Below are 16,276 nucleotides of genomic sequence, written 5' to 3' on the forward strand. Positions count from 1 at the left end.
ATGATCGCCCAACCGTTAATAACACAGATCTTATAGGCCCAGGGAGCACTCCATTTTCTTGCACAATCATGCAATATATGGGGATTACCTACTCTATAGGGGGGGGGGGGGGAAACTCCTTTGGCGTCGGACATGGCCGAACTAATCCGATACACAATATTGCGTATTGATTAGTACTATATATCCTCTCGATGTTCCCGGTGATAAGAGGATCGGAAGAGAAACAGAAGACGTTTCATTAAATTTTTCTTTTTTCACTTGGCTGTTGCCTTTAGGGCATCGGCCGAGTTGATCTTGCATTGACCGCTTGTCAGCCAAGTCCTCCTTCGGCGCCATGTAAGCCTGAGTGATCGAGAGAGTCACTAATGTACATATGCACACCTAAATTAACCCAAAAATTAACCGTCGCGCCACCATTTCCCCAGGGAACCACCTGACCCAGCCATGTCAACCACTTCTTCAAAGCTAATTTCCACCCGGAACATCCGACCATCTGCTGTGCCACTGCCTCCGCCAACCGGACTGATCAGCCCCCAACTGATCAGCTTCTCCCACGCTTCACGTGCGACGTCCCGACCCCAGACTCGTCCAGGGGTTGCGGCGGCGCCGGACACGGAAGCCGATGTCTTAGCGAACGTCAAAAGCCGGACGTACTCGGCATACGCTGCGGGGAATGAAAGCGCCAAAGGAGCCAAACTCTGAGGCTGTGTAGCTTCTAGACCCGGGTCATACAACGCAGCCAGCCGGGTGGCTGCCAGCAACAAAGATAGGGGCAGCGACGAGGGACTGGCAGAGGTCGTCGTCGAGGTGGAGAAAGGTAGAGGTCCGGGATCTGGACAAGATAGGCTTTGACTGCTAAAAGTGGTTGGCGTTGGGATCTGGAGCGTGGCAGCTCCGCCTGTGGGGTCGTAGATGCTGTAATGCAGCTCCGTCATGCCAATCAAAGCGCTGGTAAAGAACTCCTTCGCCGATCTAGTTTGGAAGAATATCCTCCGTAAATGCGCTTGAAACGCCCCATCGCTCCACAGGCCCTATTCTGAGTAAGCTTCGCCAGTTCAACGTTAGATGCTGCCAACCGGAGGTGAAGATACCTGTAAATACGCTCTCCACCCTTCCAATAGTCTCCCGAACTTTTCGGATGTGATAAGTGAACGCGCCTCGGGATTGGCCTCTTCCAGGTAGTCCGAGACCTCCTTATCTTCCAGGTCCAGACCGGCTAGACAAATTTCGGAAAAGCCTTCTAATGATCTCGGAAGAGGAACGTACACGTAGCGATGGCTGAACCGACTCTTCACTCGCTTTTCCAACATCTCAGTCACATCCACTTTCGTAGTCAGGCCCAGAACCGCAACGGGGGCCTTCCGCGCTTGCGCAATATCAAACAGATTGTACAGGAGGGTCTGACGTGGGTGAGTGACAAAGAGGTCGAACTCGTCCAATATGATAACAATGGACTTGGCTGCGGTTACGGTGTCTGTACTATTAGAAGCTCCAAACAGCTCTTCCGGGTGCGACAAAAGAGCAAGAAGAGTGGCCATCGTGTCCGCGTAGCTGCTTACTTTCCCCGCCTCTTCTTCAGTATTGGTTTCACGACCAAGCTGGCGCCACATTTCACGAAGCGCCAAACGGTCATCTGTATGCAAGAACCCGTTGAGACGAACGACGTGGAAGTCATTGTGGTGTTCTCTTTTTAGCGACGAGATGATGGTCTCGACTATAGCGGTTTTTCCGGAACCTCGGGATCCGAGAAGGAGCAAAGAATTGCCCTCTCCAACGCTGACCGTCTGCTCAACAAGCTGATGAACCTTATCATACTCACTCTCCAGGCCTTTCAAAGGAGTACATCTCTTGCCAGTGAGTTTGTCTAGGATGATCCTAGTCAGAGCCCCCAGCTCAGCGGTCAAGCCGTTGTGAGACAGTGTTTGCAATGCTTCAGCGTAAGCCGGAAGTGTTTCGCCTCCAACTACAATCTCATCCTTCCCAATCAAATCATTTTGGGTAAGATCTTGCTGTAATTGCATTGAGACAAGATCGTCCAATCCATCCTGGTATTCGTCCGGAGAAGGGGACTGCCGCGCCCCGGATTCCTCATCACCATTCGTATTTGTCTCAGTCCCAGTAAACCGCACAGGAGGTCTCCTGGACCGCGTCCTCGTCAGCCTCTCAGTCTGAGGCTCCGATTGTGGCGACTCTGCGTCATCGTCATCGTCGTTGTCGTCGTTGTCGTCGTCTTCAGATACATGTCTTGCCTTCCGCATACTCCTCGGAGTGGCAACGCTTCGTCCCGACGCCGGGGGAGGCCTCCTAGTAGACGCAGGCGTACCAGATACCTCGTCCTCGTATCTCTGAGGCGCTTTGCGCTGCCGCCCACTTGATCGTAGGCCAGGCCTTGAGGGCGTCTCTACCCCATTCTCATTCTCCTTGCCCGTTTCCTCAGCCGCAGCTTTCTGACCTCCCTTTGCGCCCGGCGTCGCGCTGATCGTGAGGCAGTCGGTGACCCTGTGTGTTCGTCGTCTGGAGACTCGTCCCGAGGGGGTTTCTGCGGTGTCGGAGATGCGGCAGCCTCATCGCCCATTGCAATATCCCCATCCCCATCGAGGCTCGGTGCATCAGACACCCTTCTCCGTTTGCTAGCCCGCGATTCCTTCATCCTCCAACTAGCCGTGATATATACGGATAGACCGTCGTGACACAGCGGTACCCTGATGTCCAGGACCTAGGGAGTCCTGTTTCAAGTGAATTATCGCCTTGAACTTTGCACCGTACAATAGCCAACCCGTTGAATCAAGCTGAGTAAACTGAAGCGTCAATGGCACGTCGACCGGATTTGAGCATCGAAGAAAGCGGGAAGAAAGGGTAGGGTAGATGCGGAGTTGGAAATTATTTTCGGAGGTTTGCGACGGCGAGCGCAATCTAGGGAGATTGTCTCCTGTTAGCGCCTCATCGAGAGTAATACCATCTTATTCTCAGTATATGAAAGTTAACTTACATTTAAAACGCGCCCTATATAGTAGGGGACGCCTTGGTGTTTATGGACATACATCTTGCGGGCGCTGGCTGATTAGACATGGCGATCTTGTCGCCTGAGGCAGAACGCGTGACGCGCAGTCAGGTGAGATGGGAGTGGTTTTGGTAGTACCCATACAGTTTGCGACTATTCAGAGATTCTCCGAGGGACAGTAAGATATCATGGCCTGTACTTTTGAGGTATGTTGAAGGGCAGTTTTCTTGCTGTTGGGATGAAAAAAAAAAAAAGGTCTTGTGAACTGGTTGAGTAGGGTTGGTCGGTTTCTCGTTGTAAAGATGGCCGTAGTATATATGATGCTACCGAGTATCTCCTATGTATGGGCTGGAGAGATTGTTTATACGGCGTTTCTAGGCTTGGATTCTATCTCATCAGCAAGGCATCTGCATCGCTAGACGTTTCAATGGTTGGGCTCTAACAGGTTACTAGAACTTTGATGGAGTAATTGATTGACGATGCTACGGATCCTGTGGTAGTGCTGCTGTAGAGCTCTGAGTCCATGTACAGAGATCTAATGTATATATATATACCCTTGGGATTTAAGAGATGGATTGACGTGTATAAGCCATCAATGACTTGGACTTCCAAAAACTTCTGGTTTACTAACCATGGGATGTTACCTCGGTCCGCTTCAACTGTTGAGAAATATATCTCCTGTAGACGTAGCTACATGTATTCAAGCAGGCAAACAAACCCAAAAAGAACCAGGACACCGATGTGCCTCAAGATATGAATCAGGAAGTGCATCCATCAAGCTTCCAATTCGAATCGCTAAACGTCCCATATTGTGCAGTCCGTGGAGACCAGCAAGTTATGCCCAAATAGTGGGTTGAAACTTAACTCAGAAGCCAACCGCCGTCCAACCTCGGCTATAATTCAAAGGTTTACTGCTAGCTATTCCTCCGCCGCATATAGCTGCCGCAGTACCAAATCCCCCTGTACATACAAATAGTCATTCTCCGCTCAAAAGCCCCGTAAAATCATAGACCTTTAACCATCCTTCTCCCCATATTTTTCGGAACCCGATTAATGCGCTCACAATGCCGGTCCGCGCCCCAGACAGGAAATTAGATGACTTCGAAAACCATGTTTATCATTGCTCTAATGGCATCAACATAGAAAATGACGAAGAGGTGTCGTTCCTCCCAGAAGCTTACTCTATACATCCGTCGCTGATTAACCTAGCGTTGGGACATCGATTCGACTGCTGCCGATCTCCGCTTTGAATCCGCAACTCAGGGCCCCCCAGCCCGAGTTTCATACCTGTTGAATGTAACCCCCAACATGTGTAATGCAGTGGGGACTCTCCACGGGGGCTGCGCTGCTACGTTGATTGATACTCTGTCGACCACGATCCTCCTGGGTCTCTCTAAGCCGGGATACTTCTCCTTGGGTGGAGTGAGTCGGAACCTCAGAGTGACGTACCTGCGTCCGCTCCCTAGTGGCCTCGAGATCCGAATAGTATGCGAGGTTATACACACGGGGAAGCGATTGGCGCTGCTGCGGGCGGAGATCCAACAAGCTGATACTGGGGCGGTCTGTGTGGTGGGTGAACATGAGAAAGCCAATACGGATCCTGAGGGGGTTGGGAGAATCTGATTCTACGGTTATACATGCGTTGGGTTTCTTCTTTTAGGCCGTGGTTAGAATAAACTGTGTAGAATGAGCACGATGACTTGAATCTGCAGCGGTACATCTTTTTATTGATGGTCTGGGTTGGATAACCGAGAAAGCATAACACCGGACCCCCCAGGATCTTCAGAGGTACCCGGTGTCTACTGAGCTTATGGGTGCAATATATACCAAAAGTAGAGGGAATGTACTGTCTCCAAGATTGCCATCTCTGGAGGATGCAAAAGAGGATAAGTAAAGGAAAAGAAAGTCCAAAAAGGAATTATGGCTCAACTTAAAACATCCAAAGCAATGATATATTACCTAATTCTCAAATGCGATGACAGCGTATTTACTCCTGGGCAAGTCGCTGATCCTCCCGGAGGCCTTCAACGACGAGCTCCTCACCTGTCGCACGGCGATAGATGTCACGAACATCGGCTGATTTCATGTTAGTTTAACCCAGCCTAGCTTTCTTCATCCGCCCCCACTGGGGTTACAAAGACGTGACTTACCTGTTGTGGTTTCAAAATGAGATGTGGCATCGTAGCTCTGGGAGATGAAGATGTTGTCATTCTCACCACTCTCCAGAGGCTCGTAGAGCGGGATGGGGGGTCCGAAGAACTTCTCCTCGATTTCACCCAAACGCTCAAAGCCAGGCTCCAGCTCAATGTGATGGTTGGCATCAGACTCAGCGATGGTCGAGACGATAGCGATATAGTAGCCCTTGGGGCAAACGTTGTGGGCCGATGAAACCATAGCGATGTAGATATCTAGACGGTATCAGCAACGTTGTCGCTTTTATCCTTCAAGTACTGTTAATACTTACCGTGCTTTCTTCCAACCTGCGATTGGGGAATGATCAGCTGCAGCGAGTCGCTACCGTCCGTCTTGTCGATGGGGTGCTTCAGGATACAGATCGCCTTCAGCAAGTATCCGGTAACCTTGGCCTTGCTAGGGAAATAAGATGGGTCGGCCAGAATTTTCTTGGTCTTGGTGGTGAACTTCATAGTCTCGCCGTTGTCATCCCGATCCTTCATGGTCGCCTTGATTCCGGAAACCTTGCCGTCCTCATAGAGGACCTCGTCGATGTTGGTGTTAAGCATGTAGGTACCTCCATAGATAGCAGACAAACGAGCGAAGCCCTGAGGGAGCTCACCCAGACCGTAGAGTGGATAGATGTAGGGCGACTTGCCGTAGCGGGCCATAGAGTTCACGTACAAGCGGATCCGGTTAATGGCATCGGCGGCCGTTCCGCTCTTTCCAATATAGTCGTCGGACTGGTATAGGGCCATGGAGTGGCCAATGAAGTCACGGGTGTTTTCTTCCAAGCTGAACTTGTCATAGACTTCCTTCATGGTGCACTGGGCAATGTTCAAGCCTATACCATGTTAGCAGCCATGACAATGCAAGCATTCCGTTCCAGATCACGAACCCTGGTGAGTGCTAGGATCGTCTTCCTTGAATTCGCCAACCCATTCGAGGAATTTCTTGGCTCTCCGCTTCTCAAACAAGCCCATGAGAGACGAGCGAAGTGCTTCGTTGGCATCCGAAGGAACCTTCGCCACAGTGGCCTTAGGGCCCTTTCCTTGTTGGACGTAGCTGCCAGCAATCTGCTTGAACTCGAGGTAACGTGTGACATCGGTGGAAACCAGGATATTCGTCAGCTCGCCGTTGGCCATCAGCAGCTTGGGGACCAGGTCGATGTTCCAGTCATTGACCCGTCCATACTTCTTCCAGGGTTCCTCGCCGGGGCGGACGTTGCCGTATTTCTTGAAAAGCTGTGTAGTGCAAAAAAGAATGGAATTAGTATATTTAGGATATAGTAAGCTTATGAATACTTACTGTTTCGATGTTCACGGAAGCAGCCTCTCTGTTTCGAAATATTAGCGGGGGGTGACGTGTGACGGGTGGAATAGCTTCCCAGCACAGCTGTCAGAAATAACTTACCCTCCGTAGTGGTCATTGCGATCAATGTGAAGAACCTTATTTCCCTTGACACTCAGAACACTAGATATTGATCAATAAGTGACCCCAGAATGTCGTTGGGAAATATAAGAGAGCGCATACCCAGAAAGCACACACTCGGTCAGGCCTGAGAGGGGTGTTAGTCCAGCTTGTTGAGCGGCGGGGTAGCAGCTTAGCAGCACGTACCAGTGCCGAGAACAACAACATCATATTCGGGGGCGATCTCATCCATGGTGGAATATGATGTAGGATATTGCAAGAGGCAGGAAACAAAAAGAGTTTCAATGTAAATGAGACTAAACAAATGTTCAGTAGAAAAAGGAGAGTGGAATGGTGAAGGTGGGAGGATGCGGAGACGGAGAATGAATGAATGGGAGCGGTGAGTTTGTGTTTTGAAAGGAGGTCCTTCAACCTTCTGGGTCAGGCCGTCAGGTAGTCTAGTCTATTACTTACTACTCTTAACTACTTTGAACCATCCCCCGCGGATCACTGGTGAGCAATGATTTATTACTATTATTATTATTCGGTACCCTCTTCCCCCCAACTAATTAAAAGGATCCACCGATCCAAATAACCTCGCATCTCAGGGTGGTAGTTAAGGAGTCGGCTTTTCCAGAATAGTCATCGAAAGATAATAATTCTCTTACTATTACGGACACTGGGAGGAAGCTAGTAAAGGAAAGGAAAAAGAAAAAGACAAATACATTAAAGTGGCATAAAATATAATCAAATCATGAATTTAGATACGTAAACCTCCTGAACCGCTCTTACCCCTTTTCCCCATCGGATGGACTAAATAATCTGTGGAGATCGTAGGCTCTAAGGAATATAGATGCCAATTATTATATACACATAACTACCTTTGCTTTCACCCCTAATCGGACAACTCCAGCACTATTGAGTGAGGAGGTATACGATCTAGACTCAGGGACAAATCCTTTCCCCTTTTCGGTACTCATCCCCATGAAGCATCTGAACTAGTTCACAAATCATATAGAATCAATTGGACTAATACAGAGTGATAATACTACATACACAGAATTAACCCGAGACAGGAGCTCTTACAATCCGTTTTTGGAAACTGTAACGCTCTATCTAGATTAGGCCGTGCTCGATGCCTCTTCAGCACCTTCTTCCTGTGGCCGGTAACCACTGTTGTACAATTTCTGGGCATCTTCCCAAGCATACCATCTTTCCCGAAGAACGTGCTTGATGCTCTTTTGCGTAACACGGATCTGTCCAGAGCAAACATTAGTGTCCAGTTCTCAAAGTACTCGCTCAAGCTCCATGTACGGGATGGAGCCTCGAAATTTCCATAATATGAGTATGCTGAGTCAATATCCAGTACCGCGTCGCCAACGTATGGAGGTATATGATATCGCAAGGCTTTCTGAGTGGGGGAAAAAAAAACTCACCGTCCGGTCTCGATTGTCAAGCTCCCATTCTCCGTAACCTGCCTTCAGTCGCTGTCTTTCCAGCTGGGAAGTGGCTATGCGATTGCGTTCCTTGACACAGACCCACCAGAGAGCATGGAGATCCTCCCAGGACTTCTCACGGAGCTCCTGAATTGACCAGGACCGACCTAAACAATTGATGGTGAGCATCACCCTGTGCCTAGTAGATACTTTTTTTTTGGCCATCCCTCAACAAAGCCCGACGGAGAGTGAACTAACCATGCGCATGATCGTATTTTGGTGTGCTAAGTGCCTCGTGATCCTGAGGGAAGAATCCCCAAAGGCCATGATCCGGGGTAGGATGACGCTTCTCGAGTGTTTCCGGCGAGACAGGCTTCGGCAGAGGGTATTTTGAAACGCCCAACTTAAACTTGGGGCCGGTACGGTGGATGGCGGACACACCGCGTGATTTGCTCAGATCACGTCCATGGCCAGCGGCGACAGCGGTCGAGGAAAAGTTCGAGCACTGAATCCGGGAGAAATGAAGGGACGGCGCAAGGTAAGGAGGAGGCAATTCGGCCAGCGGAAGGCCCCCGCACTGGCGAGCAAATCGCGCAACCGATTGGCGATGCATTGTGGATTGGAGGTAGCGGCCTTCAACAAGAAGACTTGTAGACGCCTGCGGTCTCCGACTCAAGAAGCTAACGGAATGAGTGGACTTTTCGGCGGGTAAATCACGTGACTCAACAGCCGCTTGCCGTGTGTTACGCTCAGTCGCGGCAACCTACTGCGGCTCTGTTCCAGGTCTCATGGGTTTTGAGTAATTGTGAAGTGCGCTTCATAGTATCGACACGCATCCGGTTCTTCTTTGTTTCCGTATAAAACTATTGCCAGGTGTGGGACGGGACTCGAAAGCTACTAGAACAGTGTAACAGGATCGTTCTCCAATCGGATGATCGAGAAGAGATAATGAGATCGGTTTAAGCCTTCAGTCATATTGTCCATCTTGAATATAACTATGGATCAGTTTTACACCAAGCAAATGAGTGAGGGTTGGTCCTTGAAAAGAGACGTTCACATCTAGAAACCTTACCAGTTATGGAAGAAAGCAGCGCCGAATAGCGGCTAACATGGTCCGTGCACAACAAGAAGCGCGCGTTTGCAGCCACTCCACCTTCCAGTATCCGTCGCATGAGAGTGGGCAGAGATCCTTCGAAGCACTGGTGATTTCAATACCTCCCCAGACTCTTTGTGTTAACTTTCTCTTGGTTTTCCGAATTACAATATTTATTTTAAATAGAAAGTCTTTGGAAGCTTGTATCACATCATGAATCGGCCAGGTTTGTCAATTTCCTTTCTTCTCTTTGTACTGTCCATGGTCCGGTGTTGGTATAGCCAGCCACAGAAGTGATTTCCTTTGATCAACCCTATATGCCGATATACTGTTGTCAGTATATCTGTGGTTACTTCAAAAGTTCGCTCGTGAACAGGAAATGTCTCATCTTCACCTCAGCATTGCGCCAATTGTATAGATTCACAATATAGCATCTTGACCTGCGACCGGATGCCTTGCAAGACCTTATCAAACCTAGGCAGCTTGGACGAAGAGATCACAAACCTTTTTCGTTTGAAAGTTATGAATTCACCTATCATATGCTGACTCTTGTTTCTCTTGACTAGGACCAGGCCCACAACCTCTCCGGGGTATGTCTGGATTCCCCGCACAGCAACAAGCACAAGTTCGAAATGCGACTCTGGCATCGGCGCGTTTGCCAAACGGAAAACTAGGTGCGATTAACTCGGAAGTTATAATTCGGTATCATTACAGTCTTGGAGGCTAATGGAGGAAGGCGAAATAGGGGGCGGTGCTGCTTGGAATTTCAACCTGCCTGTCAGCGGAACCCCAGGAATCCAGAACAATCAGCAACGCAATATAGGGAATATTGGGTCTTTTGCACAAAGCCTCAGTGGGTCACAGCCTGCTACACCTCTTGATTTATCGTGAGTGTGACCTCACTTGTTTCCTCTCCTCGAGGCTTCTCCGTACGCAAGAGGCACGGACACCTTTCTTGACTGCTAACGCTGGGAGTTTGTCTGCTAGCGATTTCCCTTCTCTGTCCGGAGCACCCCCACAGTCTCAAGCTCAAAATCCGGGGCACTTAGTATGGGCGAATGCCAGCCAACGAGCCATGCAACAAACTCCTGTCCAAAGACAGCAACTCCCTACGTCTCAAGCACCTTCACGACCACTTCAAACGCAATCCCACCCTCAACAACAATCCCAACCCTCGCATGATGATGTATTCCCATCTGGGGCTCAGTTTGCCAATCGCCTCGATGACTATAGAAACGGCGGACAGGGCATCAGCGGTCAGTTAGGCGCAGGTACACAGCCGCAGACGGGCAATATCGAGGAGTTTCCTCCTCTGGGGCGCAACGTTGCCGCAGAACTTGGTCAAGATCGCAGGGAATCTTTAATACAAAGTGCAGGATTTGGTAGTTACAACGCTGGCTTACCGCTTTCCGGCGCAACCCAAGCCCAATCCACGCAGAATCGCAACGCAATCTCAGCATCCATAAACGGGCAGGAAAGAATAATGTCGCCTGCCAATGCGGGATCAGGAAGTATGTTTGTTGAGGTCTTCCTTCATCGGTTGATGAAAGATTAATCATTCCTAGGTATCGGAACTTCACGATCGCCCGTCAACCAAGCCTCCAATGGGGTGTCGGGTCAAGAGAAAGAGGTTCGGCCCTCAATATGAAGGTTGCATGTATACTGGCTTACGATACTTTGCGCAGGACTTGAATAACGCTGTGCTGTCAACCCAGCGCAATTATACGGAACAACAGCCCGCTTCCGGGGAGACACAAGAGGCTTCTGGAGCTGCCCAAAGTGCGGAGCAACCGCCACTAGGCGAGATGAGTGAGCTCGATAAATTCGGGCTAGCAGGTCTTCTGCGCATGATTCACAGCGATAGCCCAGATGTCGCTGCTCTTGCAGTAGGTCAGGACCTGATGACATTAGGCTTGGACCTGAACCAACCGGAGTATGTCCATGTCTACTAACCCCGTGTTTTGTTTGCTCAACTAAAAGATACTAGACCTTTACACACATCTTTCGCTTCCCCATTTGTTGCATCCATGACCGGCGTGCCCTTGGAGCAGGACTTTGCGCTGCCTTCTTGTTACAACGTTGCCAACATCCAACCACTCCAGTCACGAATTGCCAGCTTTAGTGACGAGACATTATTCTACATCTTCTATAGCATGCCGCGGGATATTATGCAAGAAGTTGTGGCAGAAGAGTTAATGGGCCGCAAGTGGAGATATCACAAGATTGAGAGGTGTTGGCTTACCCGTGATGAAACATATCCCGGTCCCGTCGATGTTGAGCGCGGCGTCAGTGAACGAGGCATATACCTAATCTGGGACCCTGCCACCTGGAAAAAGATCAGAGTACGATAGGACCCATTCGCAACCAAGCTTCCCCTTCCCCGTGCTAACGAAAACCTTGGCGGCAGCGCGAGTTTATTCTCCGATATGAAGATCTTGACAACAGAATGGACCCCAACAGGGGACTTGCACGTGTTGGATTCCCCACCCATGGTTCATGAACATCCTAGAGCAGCATGATAAGGGAATCAGCAACGGCGTTGGATTCACATCCGTTGTATGGTTGAGCCAGTGCTGCCAGTGATTCCAGGCCACCAATTGTTCCTCAGAACATAAGTGGATATATGCTAAAGCAAATGACTATTATGATCTTGTCACTCTTCGCACCCAAGCAGATAAGCTAATGCTGGCACTGAATACTATGACTCGAACAGAATACAGTCATGCATAATCTACCATATATTGAGCTCCAAGAAAGACAACTACCAAGGCTTTGGCCCGTAGCTATAATAAATTTATACTTTAGCCATGTCGGTGGCTTCATGTCTATCTTCGCCCCGAGGCACAATGGCTCACGATGCTATCTAGAACTTATCTCAGCAGGGCTCTGGCTTTTATGCAGCAACTGCTTACATAACCCGATTATGTCCATAAATTGGATCCACTACACAGCAAAGGGCTGGAACAGGCCGCAAAGGTATACACGTGACTTGGTAGTGCTGTCAGTCTCTAGCAACAAGCTTGCACGCCTGTTCAACTCGTAAGGTGGTTAAACAGCTGCGCCAATCCTCATTCGCTCTTTGACGTCGCATGTGAGCAAGATCTTTCTAGAGTCCAATTCTCTTCCGCCGGCGAGACGACCAGATGCGGTTCGAGCGTCCTCTCCATCCTTCACCCAACTCTCAGTAGTTAGGGCATGAACCCAATTAGCCAGTTGCTCTGATCTTGGAGACTTATAAGGACACCGCTCTTTTCCTTCTTAACATCGTTCGATATTGAAAAGGGTTGTTTGAAATGTGAGTGTGGAAATAACCACGTGTAATTATATTCCGCATCAAGGCGTAAAATATCAAATTCACTACTTCAATATTGCCTGGCATATGTGCAACTCTGACCAATGAATCATTCAATACTATTCGACCCGGTCTTGTCCGAGTCTCATCGTGAGCCCAATTTCCTTCAGCCGATACCGGTCCTCACAAATGTGCCACGTAATATAGCCGTTCATAAAACCCTTCCAAAGCTTCCCAATAGCACCGTTTTCTCCAATTCCATTACTGACAGCATACATAGTCTCAGCTGTTTCCCGGCAAAGTTGCTCTAGTACATCATGAGGGCTGCAATATGCGGTACGAGCTCTGTTCATGATGTTTGTGTTCATCTCAGTTCCAACCACGGACTCCTTAAAGAACGATAGAATATCATTCACATCGTCAATGAGGTCCAGCATACATGCAATAAAGGGCACATAGGTCGGCAAGTGCCCGTTTTCTTCTGCAAGGTGCTCAGGAAAGATGAAATGGGCGTACACCTCCCCAGCTCCGGTCTTGTCACGTACAAATTTGGATGCTCGTTGTCCAAACTTTGCTGGAAGCTTCAGGCCTGCAGCCAAGTTTGCTTCAACTGTATTCCCCAGCATGAAGTCGACTAGACCTTTGGTAATGACCCCAGTTGAATATGGGCCATAGAACGTTCCGGTTTCAGTCGCAACGAGCTCCAGCCACAGATTAACAACAGGGTCATCACACTTCAAAGCATGGAACCCATTGTAGGCACCAGAGGCAACTCTCTGAAGGTCGGGGAGGATATGCGCAAGGTCCTGTTCCGCCTTATCGTCCACATAGAGAAGAAAAGTGGTGTAGAGCGCAATATATCGTTTCACCTGGTGGCTAGCATGAGGATACCACTTATCTGCGGCGCTGGTACATGCTGGCAAGAGCTTCCAAATGCGGCTCAGTTGGTGCTCCTGAAGATTCTGAGAAAGGATCCATTCTTCGAGCTCCGCGTAAAGTTCGGCGTGGAATGGCCGCACTGCCTGCTGAAGGTCAAAGCCAACGTCATGTAACCAAGTCCGAAGGATTTCGTCTGTCTGCTTGTGGATGCCTGCCATGCTTTTATGAATAGTCGCCTTGAGCAGACGAGAGGCTTGGAGAATAGAGAAACAATGTAGGGCTCTGTTCAGATGTACAAAGGGAAGACTTTGGTAGTTGTAACGGCGGTATCCTATATAGGTGCGACCCAGGGCATTGATTCAGAATTATCTGACCATTTGGCCTAGTTGGGAGCGTCTGAGCGGATCACACGCCCTCACAGTAGCAACCAATTTCCAGGCTTGAAATCCTGATACTCATATTATAATATTATACTGTATTATGATATACAGGATAACTATGCTTTTCCAAGTTTTCCTTCCTTGTACGCTTGAAGCCGGAACTTAAAATATAATAATATACCATAACTGTACCTCTCCTCACTAATGAATGTCAGAAGAATATCTACGAAACAAGGTAGAAGATCTGTCAACTACGTAAGGGTACGTAGGCAGTAGATACTGTCAGGATAGAAGACTGATGCCGCCGTCCTGCAGAGTCGTACATCATCGGATCTGTGACAATAAACTTATATAGAAACAAAGTTAGCGATCGACAGATGATTTCTTCTTCTTTGGGATTGGTTAAGAATTAAGCTACGGTCCACTAGATACTATAGTAGTCAACTAACTCTGTTATGATCCCCTTCGATTTTGTATACCGTTGATTTCGTTCCTTTAAAACGTTATCTTCCTGGCGGTCGCGCTGTATAATGTATTCGAGTAAAGATTATTACCAGAGACAGTTCCTCCAAGGTATATGCAATATCTTGAAACGCTAGACCTTGAATCTAAGCTCTGTCTGGATTTGAGTTCAATAGCCTTTCCCTCTTTTAACGTAATCGGAGTATACTAACGAACGAGTTAGGCACGATAATACGAAAGCTAGCATTGAAGCTAGTGTTTATTAACTTTAGAAGGCGGCGTAGTCGAGTGACGATAAACTTTTCATCGAGAATTGAATTTACACCGTTTCGAACGGAGATCTCTTGCGTTTTTAGTTATTTAGCTGGATGTTTAACCGTAAACTGTAATCGAGCACGGTGAGAAACACCGGCTCTAGAACTCTCCAGCCAGTGTTGTCCGAGGCACCTCGAATCCACGCGCTGTGATTGAGTGAGTCAGGTAGTTCGTTCTTCGGGTGTTTTTGATTATCCAATGCATTGAGCGCTTGTTCAATTCCATCCTCTATTGTATATAGATTATTCGATGTTTTGGCGGTTGGTAGAACACGCGTAGGGCTAAGGTTCTCATCGGCTGAAGAAAACTCCAGTGTCGGGGTTGGTTACGTATTTTCCTGCTCGATGTAAGGTGCCACACCTTGGGGGCGAGGAATAAACCAAGAAGGTCGTGTTGCATCGAACTGATCGCATACGCTTTACCCTCCGAGGTCAGCTCTCCGGACCATCGGGTGATCAGGACCTCGTAGCCACATTCGACTACTTTCGTATGTCTTGCGGAATAAATGATGGCGGTGACATCCAGTGTGATAGATATATCCCTAGTCTGTCACGCATATTTCTAGGCTCCTGGTAACTAGGTCTGGTGGGCATGGGTTACCACGCCTCAAAGTATAAGCAACGAGGCTGCTCACCTTCTTCGAGGGACTGACTATTTTACAGGAGAATTTCCTCTTAAGGTATAAAAGAGGGTGGAAGGCAGCAACGTCTTGAATTGAACGGTGAACCTGCCTAATTTCAGTTCTGGGTCCATGGTTTACTGTCAAAGTATCGTCGGAAAGGAAAAATGTCCCCATCACCGTCCTTCGAGCCATATGTTCTGACACCCTTGGACCATTCCACGGCGTCCGTTCATTTCTCGTTCTTTGTGACTTTTCTTTGCCAAGATCCCGCCGCAGGATCATCGGTATTGGAACGAGGTGTCCAGCGCCTAACCACGCGGCTTCCCTTTGTATCAGGCAACCTGGTCCAATCCATTCAACGAAAAGACACCAAGAATGTCTTCGAGGTGCAGCCGACAGATCCATCCTATTTGAGCAAGCTGCCCATGCTCAAGATCAAACAGCATGCGCAGTGTATCTCACCCCATAATGTGAATAGGAACACCCCTGCTCTATCCTCCGATGATCTTTTCAGCCCTCACTATATGCCTCTCCCATTTTATATACCTGCCTCCGACCCGCAGCCACTTTGACGGCTACAAGCAAATGTGATGACCGACGGCATTGTTCTCTGCGTGTCTTTCCATCACCGTGCCACTGATGGTGCTGGAATAGCATCAATTATGCAGGCTCTTTCTGAGTGCTGCCGCAATCCTGACCAACCGCCTGAAAGACTTGCGACCTCTCCTGAAAGTGAGGCGCAAAGTAGGACAAGAATATTCCAGAGCATAAATGAAAGTCACCTGGCCAGGGACGACGGCTGTGGGTCCTCCATTCAGCAGGCAGCACCAAGCCCTGGCCTTGGAGCCCTAATCAGCCGCCGCTTTTACCTCGACGCTGAAAAGATCGAAAGGCTTCAAGAAGCCTGTACTACAACCATAAATACCGGAAAGTACAAGGCGCACCGGGTTAATCGGTCAAGCCCCAAATACGATCCTAGCTGGCAAGGCTTCTCCAACAATGAGATCGTAACCGCTTTGATCTGGCTTTGCGGAATACGTGCACGGTCCCGTGCGACATCAATAGGGAGGGATAAATCTTCATTAGCTGGCCTCCATTCTTCTCTCTTGTTTGCGGTTGATGTTCGTGGGATGCTCAACATCCCAAGCACATATATGGGCAATGCAATTGTCACTCCTACCCTCCAGTACCAGTTCAAAGGTACAGAGTTGCAT

General features: G+C 48.8%; 5 protein-coding genes across 5 annotated transcripts; 2 read left to right on the plus strand and 3 right to left on the minus strand.

Moving 5' to 3' along the window:
* Nucleotides 1-398: 398 nt before the first annotated feature.
* On the minus strand, nucleotides 399-2,650 carry ABOM_008832 (origin recognition complex subunit 4; the record flags this gene model as incomplete). The annotated part of the gene is made up of 3 exons (XM_022535961.1): nucleotides 399-1,031; nucleotides 1,092-2,420; nucleotides 2,453-2,650. The coding sequence occupies 3 exons, from the start codon at nucleotides 2,648-2,650 to the stop codon at nucleotides 399-401; spliced, it is 2,160 nt and encodes a 719-aa protein (XP_022386915.1).
* A 1,415-nt stretch (nucleotides 2,651-4,065) lies between these two features.
* ABOM_008833 (PaaI family thioesterase) lies at nucleotides 4,066-4,624 on the plus strand (the record flags this gene model as incomplete). The annotated part of the gene is made up of 2 exons (XM_022535962.1): nucleotides 4,066-4,158; nucleotides 4,211-4,624. 2 exons carry the CDS (start codon nucleotides 4,066-4,068, stop codon nucleotides 4,622-4,624), a joined length of 507 nt encoding a protein of 168 aa, XP_022386916.1.
* A 364-nt stretch (nucleotides 4,625-4,988) lies between these two features.
* Nucleotides 4,989-6,836, minus strand: ABOM_008834 (secretory pathway gdp dissociation inhibitor; the record flags this gene model as incomplete). The annotated part of the gene is made up of 8 exons (XM_022535963.1): nucleotides 4,989-5,077; nucleotides 5,152-5,409; nucleotides 5,466-6,017; nucleotides 6,072-6,417; nucleotides 6,482-6,509; nucleotides 6,587-6,646; nucleotides 6,707-6,731; nucleotides 6,791-6,836. 8 exons carry the CDS (start codon nucleotides 6,834-6,836, stop codon nucleotides 4,989-4,991), a joined length of 1,404 nt encoding a protein of 467 aa, XP_022386913.1.
* An 868-nt stretch (nucleotides 6,837-7,704) lies between these two features.
* Nucleotides 7,705-8,632, minus strand: mrpl4 (mitochondrial 54S ribosomal protein uL29m; the record flags this gene model as incomplete). Its single annotated transcript, XM_022535964.1, has 3 exons — nucleotides 7,705-7,839; nucleotides 8,020-8,186; nucleotides 8,278-8,632. The coding sequence occupies 3 exons, from the start codon at nucleotides 8,630-8,632 to the stop codon at nucleotides 7,705-7,707; spliced, it is 657 nt and encodes a 218-aa protein (XP_022386914.1).
* Nucleotides 8,633-9,704: 1,072 nt separating this feature from the next.
* On the plus strand, nucleotides 9,705-11,612 carry ABOM_008836 (NOT2/NOT3/NOT5 family protein; the record flags this gene model as incomplete). Its single annotated transcript, XM_022535965.1, has 7 exons — nucleotides 9,705-9,786; nucleotides 9,858-9,999; nucleotides 10,100-10,623; nucleotides 10,678-10,742; nucleotides 10,798-11,045; nucleotides 11,100-11,454; nucleotides 11,520-11,612. 7 exons carry the CDS (start codon nucleotides 9,705-9,707, stop codon nucleotides 11,610-11,612), a joined length of 1,509 nt encoding a protein of 502 aa, XP_022386911.1.
* Nucleotides 11,613-16,276: the final 4,664 nt, after the last annotated feature.

Source organism: Aspergillus bombycis (assembly GCF_001792695.1).
Source record: "Aspergillus bombycis strain NRRL26010 chromosome Unknown contig00075, whole genome shotgun sequence".
Classification (NCBI taxonomy): Eukaryota; Fungi; Ascomycota; class Eurotiomycetes; order Eurotiales; family Aspergillaceae; genus Aspergillus; species Aspergillus bombycis.